The sequence below is a fragment of the Cetorhinus maximus genome, chromosome 4 (genome assembly GCF_964194155.1).
Source record: "Cetorhinus maximus chromosome 4, sCetMax3.hap1.1, whole genome shotgun sequence".
Lineage (NCBI taxonomy): Eukaryota > Metazoa > Chordata > Chondrichthyes > Lamniformes > Cetorhinidae > Cetorhinus > Cetorhinus maximus.
The window spans coordinates 131,929,994-131,946,402 of record NC_135882.1 but is presented as its reverse complement, the minus strand read 5'-3'; the positions used below and the strand labels follow the sequence as shown (position 1 = coordinate 131,946,402).

At 42.3% G+C, this 16,409-nt stretch overlaps 1 protein-coding gene across 3 annotated transcripts in view; it reads left to right on the top strand.

The window, feature by feature from the left end:
* LOC144679895 (SWI/SNF complex subunit SMARCC1-like) overlaps positions 1-16,409 on the top strand; it is a 213,040-nt gene that overhangs the window by 81,689 nt on the left and 114,942 nt on the right. For all 3 annotated transcript variants that reach the window (XM_078540826.1, XM_078540827.1, XM_078540825.1), the window contains exons 17-19: positions 8,301-8,454; positions 9,550-9,666; positions 12,705-12,764. In XM_078540826.1, coding sequence (XP_078396952.1) covers positions 8,301-8,454; positions 9,550-9,666; positions 12,705-12,764 — 331 coding nt within the window. The remainder of the gene's footprint in view (positions 1-8,300; positions 8,455-9,549; positions 9,667-12,704; positions 12,765-16,409) is intronic.

The window sequence follows — 16,409 nt, the reverse complement described above, 5'->3', positions numbered from 1 at the left end:
ATAATCAAAACTCCTTGCTGGGCTCGGGAGAACAGATCTACAAGCTGTTGCAAGTGAACTTCAGTCTGGGATAGCAGTGTGGTGTCATCAGCAAACAGCAATTCATGAATTAGAACATTATGTATTTGGCTCTTGACATGCAGTGTTGCCAAGTTGAACAGCTTGTGGTGGGGTGTGGGTGTGTGTATCATTCATCATGACTTGGTGTTTTTTGTGCAGTCAATTTTTATCCAAGCTGGCACTGACTCTCCTATTCAATGAGCCTCCGGTATGTTAACCGGCCTTTTGTGGCATTTGTCACATGCTTTGAGACCACATTCATTGTATTCCCTTCATCAATTGTCTGTTACCTTATCAAAAACAATCAATTGGACTAGTCAAGCCCGCTCTGCCTTTTACAATGCCTCCCCAAGTGATTGTGGATTTTTTTCTCTTATTATTGTTAGAGCATCAGTGCTGTTAAACTGACTTGTAGTTGCTAAGAATGTCCAATACACCCTTTTTGTCACCATTGCCACTTTTCAATGATCTGGCACCTCCCCCATATCTAGTATTTTCCCATAGATGCTTGGTCTATCTCATTCCCCAGCACCAGATCCTGCAATGCCTCTTTTTGTTGTCGGACTGAGAACACACCAGCCATGGAAGTTCTCCTGAGCACCAAAATTCGTTCCCTTTGCCCTTTACTCAAGTACTCTATCCCAGTTGATACTTGGGTAGTTAAACCACTCTATAGTTCCTGCACATCTGTTACTTCTCTGCAGATCTTCACTCTTGCTATTTATTTGGAGGCCTGTAGGATACCCTCAGGGCTGTGATTATACTCTTTGTTGCTCCTCAATTGTACCTAAAATAGATTCTGTCCTTGCCCCTGAAGGATATCATCTCTTTCCAACACATTCCTTCCCTAATATTACTGCATTTCACTTCTTCCCATTTTCTTCTCCATCTTTTCTGAGCACTTTGTACCCGTGAATATATAGCAGTTCTCACCATTTTTAAACTCTATTCCAGTTATTGTTTTTTTAAAATTCATTCATGGGATGTGGGCTTCGCTGGCTGGGCCAGCATATATTGCCCATCCCTAGTTGCCCTTGAGAAGGTGGTGGTGAGCTGCTGCCTTAAACCGCTGCAGTCCATGTGGTATAGGTACACCCAGTGCTGTTAGGAAGGGAGTTCCAGGATATTGACCCAGCGACGGTGAAGGAACGGCAATATATTTCCGAATCAGGATGGTGATTGACTTGGAGGGGACCTTCCAGGTGGTGTTCCCATCTATCTCCTGCCCTTGTCCTTCTTGATGATAGTGGTCGTGGGTTTGGAAGGTGCTATTGAAGGAGCCATGGTGAATTCCTGCAGTGCATCTTGTAGATGGCACGCACTGGTGCTACTGTGTGTTGGTGGTGGAGGGAGCGAATGTTTGTGGATGTGGTGCCAGTCAAGTAGGCTACTTTGTCCTGGATGGCGTCAAGCTTCTTGAGTGTTACTGGAGCTGCTCTAATCCAGGCAAATGGGGAATATTCCATGGCACTCCTGACTTTTGCCTTGTAGATGGTGGACAGGATTTGTGGACTTGGGAGGTGAGTTACTTATGTAGGATTCCTAGCCTCTGACTTGCCCTCGTAGCCACAGTATTTTTATGGCTGGTCCAGCTCAGTTTCTGATCAGTGGTAACCCCAGGATGTTGATAGGGGATTCAGTGATGGTAATGCCATTGAAAATTAAGGGGCTATGGTTGGGTTCTCTCTTGTTGGAGATGGTCGTTGCCTGACACTTGTGTGGTGTGAATGTTACTTGTCACTTGTCAGCCCAAGGCTGGATATTGTCCAGGTCTTGCTGCATTTGGATGTGGACTGCTGCCTTGGTATGCTTCTATCTAATATGGTGCTATTTCCTTCTCTAGCACGACCCAATGTGAACTTTATTCCTTATTCTTTGTTTCTCTTTTCTACCCCGATAAGTTGGTGCCCACTTCTCTGCCAATTTGGTTTAAATCCTCCTGAACTACACTTGTGAACCTCCCCATGAGGCCATTGATCCCAACCCTGTTGAGGTGGAACCCATCCCTTTTTTGAAGGGGTCTGTCTTGCCCTCGAACTGGTCCCAATGTCCCAAGAATCTGAAGCCCTCCCTCCTGCACATGTGTCTCGCATGCATTGCATTTTGTGTGTGGCACTGGGAGTAACGAAGAGATTCATAACTTACAAGACCTACCTTTTTCACTTTCTCCCTAGCTCCTGAAAGTCTGATCTTAGGACCTGAATGCCTGCCTTCTCTTGTTGGTATGAGCGTGTATTGAAAATTCTGGCTCATTCCCTTCTGCCTTTTCATGATGCCCTTTATCCTGGCACCAGGTAGGCAACACACTGTGTGGCGAATGATGGCAGTTAGAAAAATGCCTGTCCGTACCCCCAACTTTGGAAACTCATCTAACAACTACATTTCTACTCCTTGCTGTTGCCTGCTATGCAGTCAGTTCCTCATTGGTCTTGACTGCACTCCTCCAAGGTGTCACTCCCAGCAGTGTCCAAAAGCTGGTAACTGGTTTGAGAGTGGCGCACTCCCTGAAGACTCCTCTTCCTACTCTTCTGGATGGCCTCTCATCTGCTATCTTTAAGTCTTATTGGAGTGACGACCCCCTGGAACAATCCAGGAAACTTGCTCTCCCTGATGCTGTGCTCTGATTCCAGTTGCCCCTCATGCTCAGAAACCTTGAGCTTAAGCTGAAGCAGCTTTGTGCACATGTGGCCCTCGAAGCATGAACTGTATTGAAGTTCGCACATGGTGCAGGAACTGCAAGCAACATTGCTGTTGGTGTTGAAATTTGTTGAAATTATCAATTTTAATTAATACCTCTCGACCTCTGGTCTCGCTATTTCCTGTTCTCCATCTCTGTCTCTGCCTTTTTTTTTTCCCTTTAAAATACCAGAACAACCCCTCTTCCTCACACACCAAATTCCCCACGTTTCGTACTCTGTAGAAGCAGTACTCAGTACAACTGGACTCTGTGGCTACTCGCTGTGAACCACAGGAACTTGAAGCATAAAAATCACTTCAGATTCCTGCTTCTCAAATATTCCTGTCTAGAAAGCACGTATTGGGTGACCAGGTCATCAGTCCCATTATGATTTGTCCTACACATGCAACAGCTTAGTCTCAGATCACTTGGTTCAAGTTTTGTTGGCTCCTCAAGTTAACATGCTTTGGAGAGGAGCAGCAAAAACTGGAAGGTAAAGGAACAATGTGGGCTTTCATATTAATTTTGAGCTCATCAGGTTGAGAGATAATAGGCTAAAGCATTGAACACTTTTTTGGCTATCCACCATTGGCAGCAAATGCTGCCAGTCAGGGACAGGTGAAATTCTTCTGCTCTGCTGTAAAATTGTGCTTCAACCCTAACCTCAACAGCGACCTCCCACTGCAGCAGTGTTTTGTTTTCCATTTCCATGTTTTTTATGGCCTCTGAAAGAGGATGGTTTGAACTTGAGAGCTGAGTCCAGCACAAAGTACTTCCCCTCCCTTTCCCCCCAACCTTAAACCAGTTTATATTTCACCCCTCTCCTAACTTTACTCAATTCTGCCGAAGGGTCATGAGGACTCGAAACGTCAACTCTTTTCTTCTCCGCCGATGCTGCCAGACCTGCTGAGTTTTTCCAGGTAATTCTGTTTTTGTTGACAAAGTATTGGGATGTGTTTGTCCAGCTACAAAAGCTACTGCACTTTGATACCTCCAGATTGCATGAAATAATAAAATCACAGTGCTTCACAACCTGGATTATGAAATGTATAGTCACTGAAGTCAGAAAATGTCAGCCCACTTGACCACAACAAAATCTATGAAGCAAGGAAGGCAAATGTTTTTTAAAATTAGCCAGATGCTGGTTGAGCGCTGGCTGTTAACTGGGACATGTGGACAGACGAACAAGGAGCAGTAGGCCACTCGGCCCCTCAAGCCTGCTCCGCCATTCAATAAGATCATGGCTGACCTGAATGTAACTTCAACCCCACATTCCTGCCTATTACACATAACCTTTCACCCGCTTGTTAATCAAGAATCTATCTCTTTCTGCCTTAAAAATATTCAAAGACTCTGCTTCCACTGCCTTTTGAGGAAGAGAGCCCCAAAGACACAACACTCTGAAAGAAAATTTCTCCTTATCTCTGTCATAAATGAGTGACCCCTCATTTTTAAACATTGACCCTTAGTCCTGGATTCTCCCACAAGAGGAAACATCCTGTCCACATCCATCCTGTCAAGGCCCTTCAGGATCTTAAAGGTTTTAGTTAAGTCGCCTCTTACTCTTGTAAATTCCAGTGGATACAAGCCTAACCTGTCCAGCGTTTCCTCATAAGACAGCCCTCCCATTTCTGGTTTTAGTCTAGTAAACCTTCTCCGAACTGCTTCTAACACATTTACATCTTTCTTTAAAAAAGGAGACCAGGACTGTACACAATACTCCAGATGTGGTCTCACCAATACCCTGTACAACTGGAGCATAACCTCCCTACTCCTGTAATCAATTCCATCGCAATAAATGGTAACATTCTATTAGCTTTCCTAATTACCTGCTGATGAGCCTTTTGTGATTCATGCATAAGGATACCCAGATCCCCTCTGAATCTGAGCTCTGCGATATCTCTATTTAAATGATATGCTTTTTTATTCGCCCTGCAAAATGGACAACCATATATTTTCCCGCTTTTAGATAATGAGCTTTTTCAATTCTTCCTGCCAAAATGAATGATTTCACATTTGCCCACATTTGCCAGAACTTTGCCCACTCATCTTTTTGTAGCCTCTTTACGTCCCCTTCACAATTTACTTTCCTACCAATCTTTGTGTTGTCAGCAAATTTAGCAACCATTCCTTTGGCTCCTTCATCCAAGTCATTTATGTAAATTGTAAAAAGTTGAGGTCCCAGCACTGATCCCTGTGACACACCACTCGACACATCCTGCCAACCAGAAAAAGACCCATTTATGCTAACTCCCCACTTCCTGTTAGCTAGCCAATCTCCTATCCATGTTACCCCCCTAATCCATGAGTTTTTATTTTCTGCAATGATCTTTGATGTGGCACTTTATCAAATGCCTTCTGGAAATCTAAGTACAGTACATCCACCGGCTCCTCTTTATCCATAGCACATGTGACTCCTTCAAAGGACTCCAATAAATGTTTAAACATGGTTTCCCTTTTACAAAGCCATGTTGACTCTGCCTGATTGCCTTGAATTCTTCTAAGTGCTCTACTATAACATTAATATTGTTTCTAACATTTTCCCTTTAACTTTCTTGTCAATCTTTGTGTTGTCAGCAAATTTAGACTAACTGGCTAACTAGCCTATTATGCTAACTGGCCTATTGTTTCCTGCTTTCTGTTTCCCTACCTTTTTGAATAAAGAGTTATATTTGCTATTTTCCAATCTAAAGGAACCTTCCCCAAATCTAGGGAATTTTGAAAAATTAAAACAAATGCGTCACCTATCTCATTAGCCACTTCTTTCAAGGCCTTAAGGTGAAGTCCATATGGACCTGGAGATTTGTTAGGCTACAGCTCCAAATATTTGCTCAATACCACTTCCCTTGTGATCATAATTTTCCTGAGTTTCTCCCTTATTTCCATTTCCTGATATACAGCTATTTCTGGGATGTTACTACTGTCGTCAAGAGTGGAGACCGAAGCAAAACACCTGTTTAATTCATCTGCCATTTCCCGACTTTCCATTACCAATTCCCCAGGCGTGCTCTCTTTCGGACCAACTCTTAATTTGTTAACCCTTTTCTTATTTTAATATCTATAGAAACTCTTGCTGCCTGTCTTTGTTACTAGCTATCTTTTTCTCATACTCTAATTTTTCCCTCCTATTAATCTCTTTGTCATCCTTTACTGTTCTTTATATTCTTTCCCATCTTCTGACCTGCCACCAGTCTTTGCGTAATTATAAGCTTTAACTTGGTTGGTTAACCACAGATAGTGGGCCCTCCCCTTAGAATTTTTCTTTCTCATTGGAATGTATATATTCCATGTATTCTGAAATATCCCTTTAAATGTTTGCCACTGAACTTCTATTGACATATCCCTTAACCTCATTTGCCAGTTCACTTTAGCTGGCTTTGCTTTCATGCATAATTCTCATCTCATAATTGCCCTTATTTAAGCTTAAAATTGTGGTCTTTGACACCCTTGTTTTTCCCTCAAAATGAAGGTAAAATTCAATCATAATATGGTCACTGCTACTTAGGAGTGCCTTCACTATGAGGTTATCAATCAACCCTATCTCGTTGCTCAGTACCAGATCAAGCATAGACTGCTCTCTGGCTCCACAGCGTGTTATTCTCAAAGTATCTAAAAAACATTCTATGAACTCTTCATCTACGCTACCTTTGCCCATCTGATTTTTCCAGTCTATATATAGATTAAAATCCCCCATGATTACTGTTGTACCTTTCTGGCAAGCTTCCATTATCTCTTCTTTTATACTCTGTCCTACCGTGTAGTTACAATTCGGGGGCCTGTACACCACTTGCATATGTGACATCTTGCCTTTACGATTCCTCATCTCAACCCAAACTGCTTATACATCCTGGTTTCCTGAACTTAATTCATCTCTCAATGTGCTGATATCATTAGTTAACAGAGCCACCCCTCCATCTTTACCTAACATCCTACCCTTCCTAAATGTCAGGTACCCTTCAATATTCAGATCCCAATCTGTCATCCTGTAGCCATGTCTCTGTACTTAATTATTTCTATTTGCACCATCAGTTCATCTGTTCTGTTTCAAATGCTACGTGCTTTTAGATACAGAGCCTTTAATTTTGTTCTTTTTATTATTTTTGTAGCTTTTAATTTATTCACGGGATGTAGGCTTTGCTGGCTGGGCCAGCATTTATTGCCCATCACTAGTTGCCCTTGAGAAGGTAGTGGTGAGCTCCCTTCAACTGCTGCAGTCCACGTGGTGTAGGCACACGCAGTGCTGTTTGGAAAGGAGTTCCAGGATTTTGACCCAGCGACAGTGAAGGAACGTTGAGATATTTCCAAGTCAGGATGGCGAATGTCTTGGAGAGGAACTTGTAGGTGGTGGTGTTCCCATCTACCTGCAGCCCTTGCCCTACTAGATAGTAGTGGGTGTATATTTGGAAAATGCTGTCGAAGGAACCTTTGTGAATTCTTGCGGCGCACCTTGTATACTGCGTTGGTGGTGGAGGGAGTGAATATTTGTGGATGTGGTGCCAATCAAGCGGGCCGCTTTGTCCTGAAAGATGTCAAGCTTCTAGAGTGGCTTTGGAGCTGCACTCATCCAGGCAAGTGGGGAGTATTCCATCACACTCCTGACTTGTGTAGTATCTCGCCTTAGCTTCTGATTTTACTCTTGGAATAGTACTCTGTCCCTTCCTGTCACAGTCTGTTTATCATTTCCCATATTAATACCTGTCTCTACTCTTTGGTTGATCACATCTTCCCAAATTTGATCCCTTACCCCTACTATTCAGTTCAAAGCTCTTCCTACTTCCCTCGTTCGGTAGCCTGTGAGGACACCAGCTCCAGCATGGTTCTGGCGTAGACTGTCTCAAAGGTACAGATCCCACTTTGCCCAATACTTGTACCAGTGCCCCACAAGCTGGAACCCACTTCTCCCACACCACTCTGAGCAATGCATTCATTTCTATAACCTTATTTTTCTTATGCCAATTTGCACGTGGCTCAGAGTAATGGCAGGGGGTCAGTCCTGAAAGACCGTTGGGACCTTGGTTTAAATTCTTGTCTGAAAAATAGCATCTGTAATAGTGCAACATTCCTCCACTACTGAGCTGCCATATCACCTTGATGGTATTTGAACCCCTGATTCTTGAGGGTGTGCTGGCATGAAACCAAACTGACTATTTTACTACTGTACCTTCACAGTCTTAAGTTTATTTTGTTCCTTCAGTAAATGACATTTCCATGATGTACGCAGGACTAAAATTTGAGGCTTTCTCGAATTAACTTGTGAACTGGTCATTGGTGTCTTTTTTTTACTGGCTGTGGATAAAGTTTTATTGTTGAAATTAGTCACCAGATTTTGAAGATTTTGTTTGGTTGGTGTTTGGAAAGGGCTTCTACTTTTTCATTGTATTAAACTTTTTATTTCTTGCGTGAGTTACCTGTCAGCTTGTGTCCCTCAGAACTGTACTGCTTACATCTATCATCTGTGTGTGAGGGGGTTCTTGAGATAACATCAAAATAGCAGATAATTGTTGGCAGATTGCATGCTGTGATGTTTTATTGTGCGCATTCATATGCACACTACTTTCTTTAGAGTTCATGCATTCCTGGAACAGTGGGGCCTTGTGAATTACCAAGTGGACGCCGACAGTCGACCTCTGCCAATGGGGCCTCCCCCGACCCCTCACTTCAATGTTCTCGCAGATACTCCGTCAGGCTTGGTACCGGTTCATCTCAGGACCCCTCAAGTAAGACATGGGAAATTAGCTGTTGGTCTCATCTTTCCTCAATCCCCTTGTGCCCCACCCCTACTCCTGACTCATTAATGTAACCTGTTGGGACTGGAGGCAGTGTGTGGAGTTATTTGCCAAGAGATTTGGGAACTCAGTAGCATGTTTTCACTTCCCTGAAGACATTGTGAAAATAGGTTTTCATAATCTAGATTCATTTAAGTGGTTTCCCATTAGGTTTAAACACAGAAAATATTGGAACCGCACAGCAGCCCCCATTACTATCTGACAAGAGAAAAGATGGGCTGCGATTTGGGTAGACCAACAGTATCTTTCCAGAATTTCATTTTCATTTTGGATTTTCACCATGAAAAGTTTACCTCCAGTGTTTTGATTATTGGGATGGAGGTTTGCCTTATGAAGGAAAGTTGAGCAGTTTGGGCTATACTCATTGGAGTTTCAAGGAATGAGGGGTGATCTTATTGAAACATACAAGACCCTGAGACCCTTGACCGGGTAGATGCTGGGAGGATGTTTCTCCTTATGGGGGAATTTATAGCCAGGGGGACCAGTTTTTTAAAAAAAAAAAGGTCTCCCATTTAACACTGAGATAAGCAGGAATTTCTTCTGAGGGTCATTGGCCTTTTGAATCATCTTTCACAGAGAGTGGTGAAGGCTGGCTTGTTGAATCCAGTCAAGACAGAGTTAGTCAGATTTTTGATCAAAAGGGAGTCTAGGGTTATGGGAGGCAGGCAGGAAATTGGAGTTAATGACGTAGTAGATCAGCCATGACCTTTAACAAATGGTGGAGAAGGTGCAATGGACTGAATGGCTTCCTCATCCTCCTAGATCTTTCTTGACTTTGCAGATGCAAAGTTAACTGTTTTCCTCCCTACACTGCCTGCCATTGAGCTATGCCTCGCTGACATTTTTTCCCCATTGCTTTGGATTCTGGTGCATGTTTTCCTATTTGCAATTAAATGTGTGGGATGTTGATTTAACTAAATGCTTCATTTCATATGTCTAAAATCCACAATGAACTCTTTTAATTGACTTTGTTTTCCAAAGTTTTATTTTGTACAATGTTGACTTAAATCTCAAACTCTTGTGTAGATTCCTGCCTCTCAGCAAATGTTGAACTTTCCAGAAAAGCCAAAGGACAAACCGGCTGACCTACAGAACTTTGGCCTGCGTACTGACATGTACTCCAAGAAGGGTACCTTAGCAAAAGTAAGTCTTTTATTTTTAATTGAAAAGTTTAGGCATAGGGTCCTTCCCTTACCAGAAACAGCGGTGGAACTGAAGTCCTTAGCTGTTAAAAGGGAATGAGATAAATGTTTGAGAATTTGAAATAATTGTGCACAAAGGGCATGAGAACTACACAAAGTTTATTGCTTTTTGAGCGTCAGGACATGGAGAATGTGGTGGAACAGGCACCTTCTGCGCTGTAAAATTTTATTTGCTTTTGGCGCTATTGAAGTGGGGTTAGTTTTTTGAAAGTAAGAAATTCTGATTACTTTCAATGCATAGGTCATTGAGTTGGACTGCTGTTTGGTTAGGAATATTGCAAGATTGAAATGCTTGTAATTTCCTGTGCACAAGCTCTCCAAAATGGGTTGCAGCAACTAGGTGTTTAAAATACAGTTGAAACTTTATAGCAATTTTAGGGTGTTGTCGTCCCAAAGTATTCAAGAAAAGAAAGTTAGATTTAAGTTTTGCAAAGTCAAAAAGATTTTGATTCTTGTATTCTAAAACTTTCCATGTAACATAGTATTGCACTCACATTGTTTGCAAATGACATCTTTCATTTAATGTAAGCCAAGTACAGGACATCCACTAATCATCACAAAGCCAAATGAGAAAATAATAAACACATTTACCACAGACTACATGCAAAAATATTAATGTCCAGTTATTTTTGGGATCAACTGAGTGTTAACTTGAATTGAAGCACTAGTTTTAAGCTCTGGTATGTTTTCCACTTGTATCTTTTTATATTTCTATTCTCCAAATAAGCTGGGTCAATCCTCTGACCAACTCATCACCATCTTTCTTTTGGGGCTGTGGGGGAGGTGACATGTAAGCTGTGGGTGACTCCAAGATGACATGGTTAAGTTTGGAGCCAGGTTAACTCGAGCAGTTGTCAAACAGGTTTGCAGTTGTCCAGTGCAAGGATAGTGATTTTATTTTCATTGATGGAATTCCTCAGCCCTAATTGCTGTTGAGAAGATACTGGTGAGCCACATTATTCAACCACTGGAGCCAATGTGATGTAGGTACCCCATATTTCTGTTATGGATGGAGTTCCAGGATTTTGACCCAGAAAAATGTGTGACTTGGAGGTGAACTTGCTGTTGGTAGTGTTCCATGTGTTTGCTGCTCTTGCTCTTCTAGGTGGTAGAGGTTGTGGGTTTGAAAAGGTGCTATTAAAGGAGACTTGGTGAGTAGCTGCAGTGCATCTTGTGTATGGTACAGAATGCTACCACTCTGCGACAGTCATGGAGTGAGTAATTCTTTTAAGGTGGTGGATAGGATGCCTATCAAGCAGGCTGCTTTGCCCTAGATGGTGTCAAGCTTCTTGAGTGTTATTGGAACTGCACTCATCCAATGGAGTATCCTGATTTGTGCCTTGCATGATGGTGGACAGGCTTTGGGAAGTCAGGAAGGTGAGTTGCAAAAAGCAGATTTTCCAGCCTCTGACTTGCTTTTGCGACCATAGTATTTATATTGATAGTCCAGTTCAACTTCTGGTCAATGGCAACTTTCAGGATGTTGATGGGGGATTTAGCGATGTAATGCCATTGAATGTCAAGGGGGCATGTTTAGATTCTCTCTTGTTGGAGATGGCCATTGCCTGGCACTTGTGTGGCGTCAATGTTACTTGCAACTTATCAGTCGAAGTCTCCCTGCATGCAGTCACGAACTGCTTCAGTATCTGAGCATTTTTGAAAGGCACTGAACATTGCAGTCATCAGCAAGCATCCCCATCTCTGATCTTTATGGTGGAGAGAAGGTCATTGATGCAATTGAAGATGGTTCAGCCTAGCACACTGCCCTGAGGAACTCCTGCAGTGATGACCTGGGACTGAGGTAATTGGCCTCGAACAATCATCATCACCGTTCTTTGCGGTATAAATGACTCCAAACAGTGGAGAGTTTTCCCTCCTATTCCCATTGACTTCAATTTTGTTTGCCTCCTTGATGCCACACTCGGTCAAATACCGCCTTAATTTGAAGCACAGCCACCCTCGTCTCAGCTCTGAAATTCAGCTCTTGAGTTCATGTTTGAACGAAGGCTGTAACAAGGTCTGGAGCCAAGTAGCCCTAGTGGAACCCAAACCAAATATCGGAGAGCAGGTTAATGATGCTAAAGTGCAGCTTGATAGTACTGTTGATGACCACTCCCGTTACATGGCTGATGATTGAGAGCAGCCTGACGGGATGGTAAATGGCTGCATGGGATTTCTTCCTTTTTATGGACAGAATATATCTGGGCAATTTTTCACATTGTTGGGGAGGTGCCAATGTTGGAGCTTTTGATTTTTTGTTCATGGGACATGGGCATCACTGGCTAGGCCAGCATTTATTGCCCATCCCTAATTGCCTTTGTTCAGAGGGCAGTTAAGAGTCAACCGCATTGCTGTGGGTCTGGAGTCACATAGGCCAGACCAGCTAAGGATAGCAGATTTCGTTCCATGAAAAGCATTAGTGAACCAGATACGTTTTTAGAACAATCGACAATACTTTCATGGTCATCATTAGACTTTTAGTTCCAGATTTTTAAATTGAATTCAAATTTCACCATCTGCTGTGGTGGGATTCGTACCTGGGTCCCCAGAGCATTACCCTGGGTCTGGAATACCAGTCCAGTGACCACCTCCCCATACTGTACTGTTGCACCTGTATTGGAACAGCTTGGCGCGAATCTGGATAGTTTTGCAGTGCAAATCTTCAGTACTACAGTCATTGGATGGGAACAGGTCCTGGATAGGCTTCGATATTCTCCACAATTAGGTATCCCATTGATGCGTTCTTGGTTCTTGGGTGAAGCATGACTGTTTTGACAAGCGCAGGAAAACTGCGGACCCCTCCACAAGTGTGTATGCCAGCAAGAGTTTGTGCTTTGGATGGAGGTTGGAAGAAAATTTGTTGTGTGGGCAGTGTGAAAAATCTCAAAAATATTGAAAACAGATTTTAAAGACTTTGTTAAAGTGCCATCTCATTTTGAATGTTTCTTTATATTTTTCTGCTGTGCCTCTGTCTTGCAGCAAAGTAAGGCCAGTGCAGCCAGGGACTGGACAGATCAAGAAACTCTGCTGCTCCTGGAGGTGAGTGCTTCTGATTCATAACTTCAACCTTGCAGGCTTGGCTGGAATAATTAGTTACTGAAGAAGCAGTTCCAGAATACAGCATGAAACTAATTTGTGGTTTATTTTGGGAGCTGTGTGGAGAGACAATCTGAGTAAATTTGTTCATTGTACTATTCAGTTGTATATATTTGGTAACATCATATGTGCTTATTAAAAGTCTGTAAGAGGTAAAATAAATAAGACATGATGCATTATTAGGCATATGATAGCATGCTTCCAGGCTCTATTGATGCTGGAAGTTTGGTGATTTCCATTCTGGCTTCCAGTAGGCAGCATGAAAAATGGCACCTCACCTCAACATAAGTTTTGGACTTTCTCGATATTAAGGAAGTGTGCTAGTGACGGTAAAAGCATGGAACTGTTTAAGACCTCTTTGAACACAGTTGGAGTATTGTGTGAAGCCTTTTCCATAATGGTTGTGAAAGGTACAACTTAAGTTGACTAAACTTGGATGAGAGAAAGTAAGATTTTAAAATCCAAACCTGTCAAAGGTGGTGAAAACTAAGCAGTTCCAAGTTTTGAAACTTGAATGTTAAAATATTATTTCTGCTGTTTAGTTAATATGTAGCCAGAAGGGTGAAAGAGATTTTTTTCATGCAGAGGGCTATTTTTCCCCTAAAACCCACATGTCTGTGTTCTTTCAGTTCTTGCTGTTTATGCATGCCCCATTTTCTTCACTGCGCCATTGGCTGTCAAGGCCCCTTGCTCTGAATTCTGTCCTTAAACCCCTCTACCTCTTTCCCTCTCCCCTACTTCAAGGTGCTTCTTAAAACCTACCACTTTGACCAAGCTTTTGGTCACCTGTCCTAAATGTCTGCGGTAAAATGTCAAATTTTGATCAGTAGCTATAAGCAGCTTACTAAGTTTTACAATAGTAAAGGCACGACATAAATGCATGCCATTCTGGTGGAAGTGAGCCAAGTTAATGCTTGCGAACAAAAAATAATTAAGGGTACAGGGAAGGGCAGAGAGATTGGCTTAAATAGACTTCCCTGCTGTGACAGATACTGCTATGAAGGGATAAATGGGTTCATTTGCACTGTATTTTGTGTTGGGGGGGGGGGAAAAAAATGACGTAATAAAGAACACAGGCCACTTTTCTGTTGCTTTGACAAGTCCTGAGTTGGCCTTTTTCTAAGAGCCTGCTGTATCTTTTATAACAACAGGGTGCTTCTAATTTTACTTTCTACCATAACCACGGCTTAACCAATATTAAGTCACTATTTATTTGCTTTAATACCCCTTGCATTTACCTTGTGCTCTGTCATTCTCTGAAACATTTTAAATAACTTCTCTGGGAACTTATTTGTAGTGCTCCTGTTATGTCGGCAGACCCAGCAGCCATATAGCACCAGCAACATTCAGTTAACGGTCATTTGGTGGGTGAGGGAGCGCTGCATAGTTTAAAAATGTAGGATTGTGGAATAATAGAATGGCAACTGCACAAAGGAGACCATTTGGTCCATTCTGTCCATGCTAGCTCTCTTCAAGAGCAACTCAGCTACTCCCACTCTAATGCCCTTTTCCCCAAAGCCCTGCAAATTCCTTCTCTTCAGATAATTATCCAATTACCTTTTGAAAGTCACAATTGAATCTGCATCCACCACACACACGGGCATTACATTCCAGATCCAAACCACTTGCTACGTCAAGTTTTTCCTCATGTTGCCATTGCTTCTTTTGCCAATCACTTTAAATTAGTGTCCTCTGGTTCTCGGTCCTTCCGTTTAATATGAACACTTCTGTCAAATCTCCTCGCTTAATCTCCTATTCCTGAAGGAGAACAGCCCTAGCTTCTCCACTCTGTCCTTGTGACTGCACTCCCTCGTTGCTGGAATCTTTCTCTTTTTTTCACACCCTTTCTAATGTGTGATGCTCAGAACTGGACATAATACTCCAGTTCAGGCAGAACCAGTTTTTTTTATAAAAGTTCATCACAACTTTCTTGCTTTTGTGCTCTATATGCCTCTTTATAAAGTTCAGCATCTTGTATGGTTTATTAACTGCTTTCTCAGCCTGTTCAACCACCTTCCATGAGTTCAATGTGCATGTCCATCCCCAGGTGCCTCTGTTCCTGTGTTCCTTTTAAAATTGCATCCTTTTATTGTGTTTGTCTCTCCTCATGGTTCCAAAATGTATCACTTCACACTCTGCATTAAATTTCATCTGCCATGTGTCCGCCCATTCCACCAACAGATGTCCTTTTGAAGCCTATCATCCTTCTCACAGTTCACAACACCTCCAAGTTTTATCATCTGCAAATTTTGAAATAGTGCTCTGCACACCCAACTGTGGGACATTAATGTAGATGAAGAAAAGCAGTGGATCCCAAGGGAACCCCACTGTATACCTTCCTTTAGTCTGAAAAATAACTGTTCTCCACTAATGTTCCCTGTAACTCGGTCAACTTCATGTCCATGCTGCTACTATCCCTTTTATTCCATGGCTTTCAACGTTACTGACAAGCCTGTTATATGGTACTTTATCAAACCATGTTTTGAAAGTCCATTTACACATCATCACCCCTCTCTATTAGCTCAATCAAGTTATTTAAACCCTACTTGCCTTTCACAAATGAGTGTAGACATTCCATAATTGACCCACATTTGTCCAAGTTAGAGTTTTGTCGCAGCTTATAGTTTCTAATAACACTCCCACCTCCCAGGTTAAACTGAGCAGCCTGCATTTGCAATAAAACAGATAAAAGGTCATCAACCCGAAACGTTGACTCTATTTCTCCTCTTCACAGATGCTGCCTGACCTGCTGATTATTTTCAACGTTTTGTTTTGATTTCAGATTCCCATCATTTGCAGTATTTTATCTTTTGTTTGTAACATTTTACAATTCTCCAGTCCTCTGTCACAACTCTGTAGCTCAGGAGAACTGTAAGATTAAGGCCGCCCCTCTGCATTTACCACCCTTTCCTCAGTATCCTCAACGTATCCCATCTGGTCTTGGTGACTAATTAATTTTAAGCACAGTCTTTTTGATACCACATCTTTTAGCCAATCCAGTGTCTCGATCTCCCCTTCTTTCACTAGAACTTTGGCAGCATCTTCTTCCTTGGTAATGACAGATACAAAGTACAATTTATGACCTCAGCTGTGTCCTCTGCATCAATGCATAAATCTCCTTTTTTGGTCCCTAATTGTCCCGATTCTTCCTTTTATAGCCACCTTATTATTTATATGCCTATAGAAGAATTTTGGATTTCCTTCTGTTAGCTGTCAGTCTCACCTCTTGCAGTTCCTCTTCGCTCCCGCAAATGAACATATGGCAGAAGTAGGCCACTTGGCCCCTCGAGCCTGCTTTGCCACTCAATAAGATCATGACTGCTCTGCTTGTGTTTCAAATTCCACATTCCCATCTACCCCCGATAACCTTTGATTCCCTTGCCTAACAAGAATCTATCTACCTCTGCCTTAAGATTCAGTGACCCCACCTCCACTGCCTTCTGGGGCAGAGAGTTCCAAAGTCACACAACCCTCAAAAAAATTTCCCCTCCTCTGTCCTATAAGGGTGACCCCAAATTTTAAAATACTGCCCCCAATTCTGGACTCAACCACAAGAGGAAACCACCTTTCTAGGTCCACCTTGTTGAG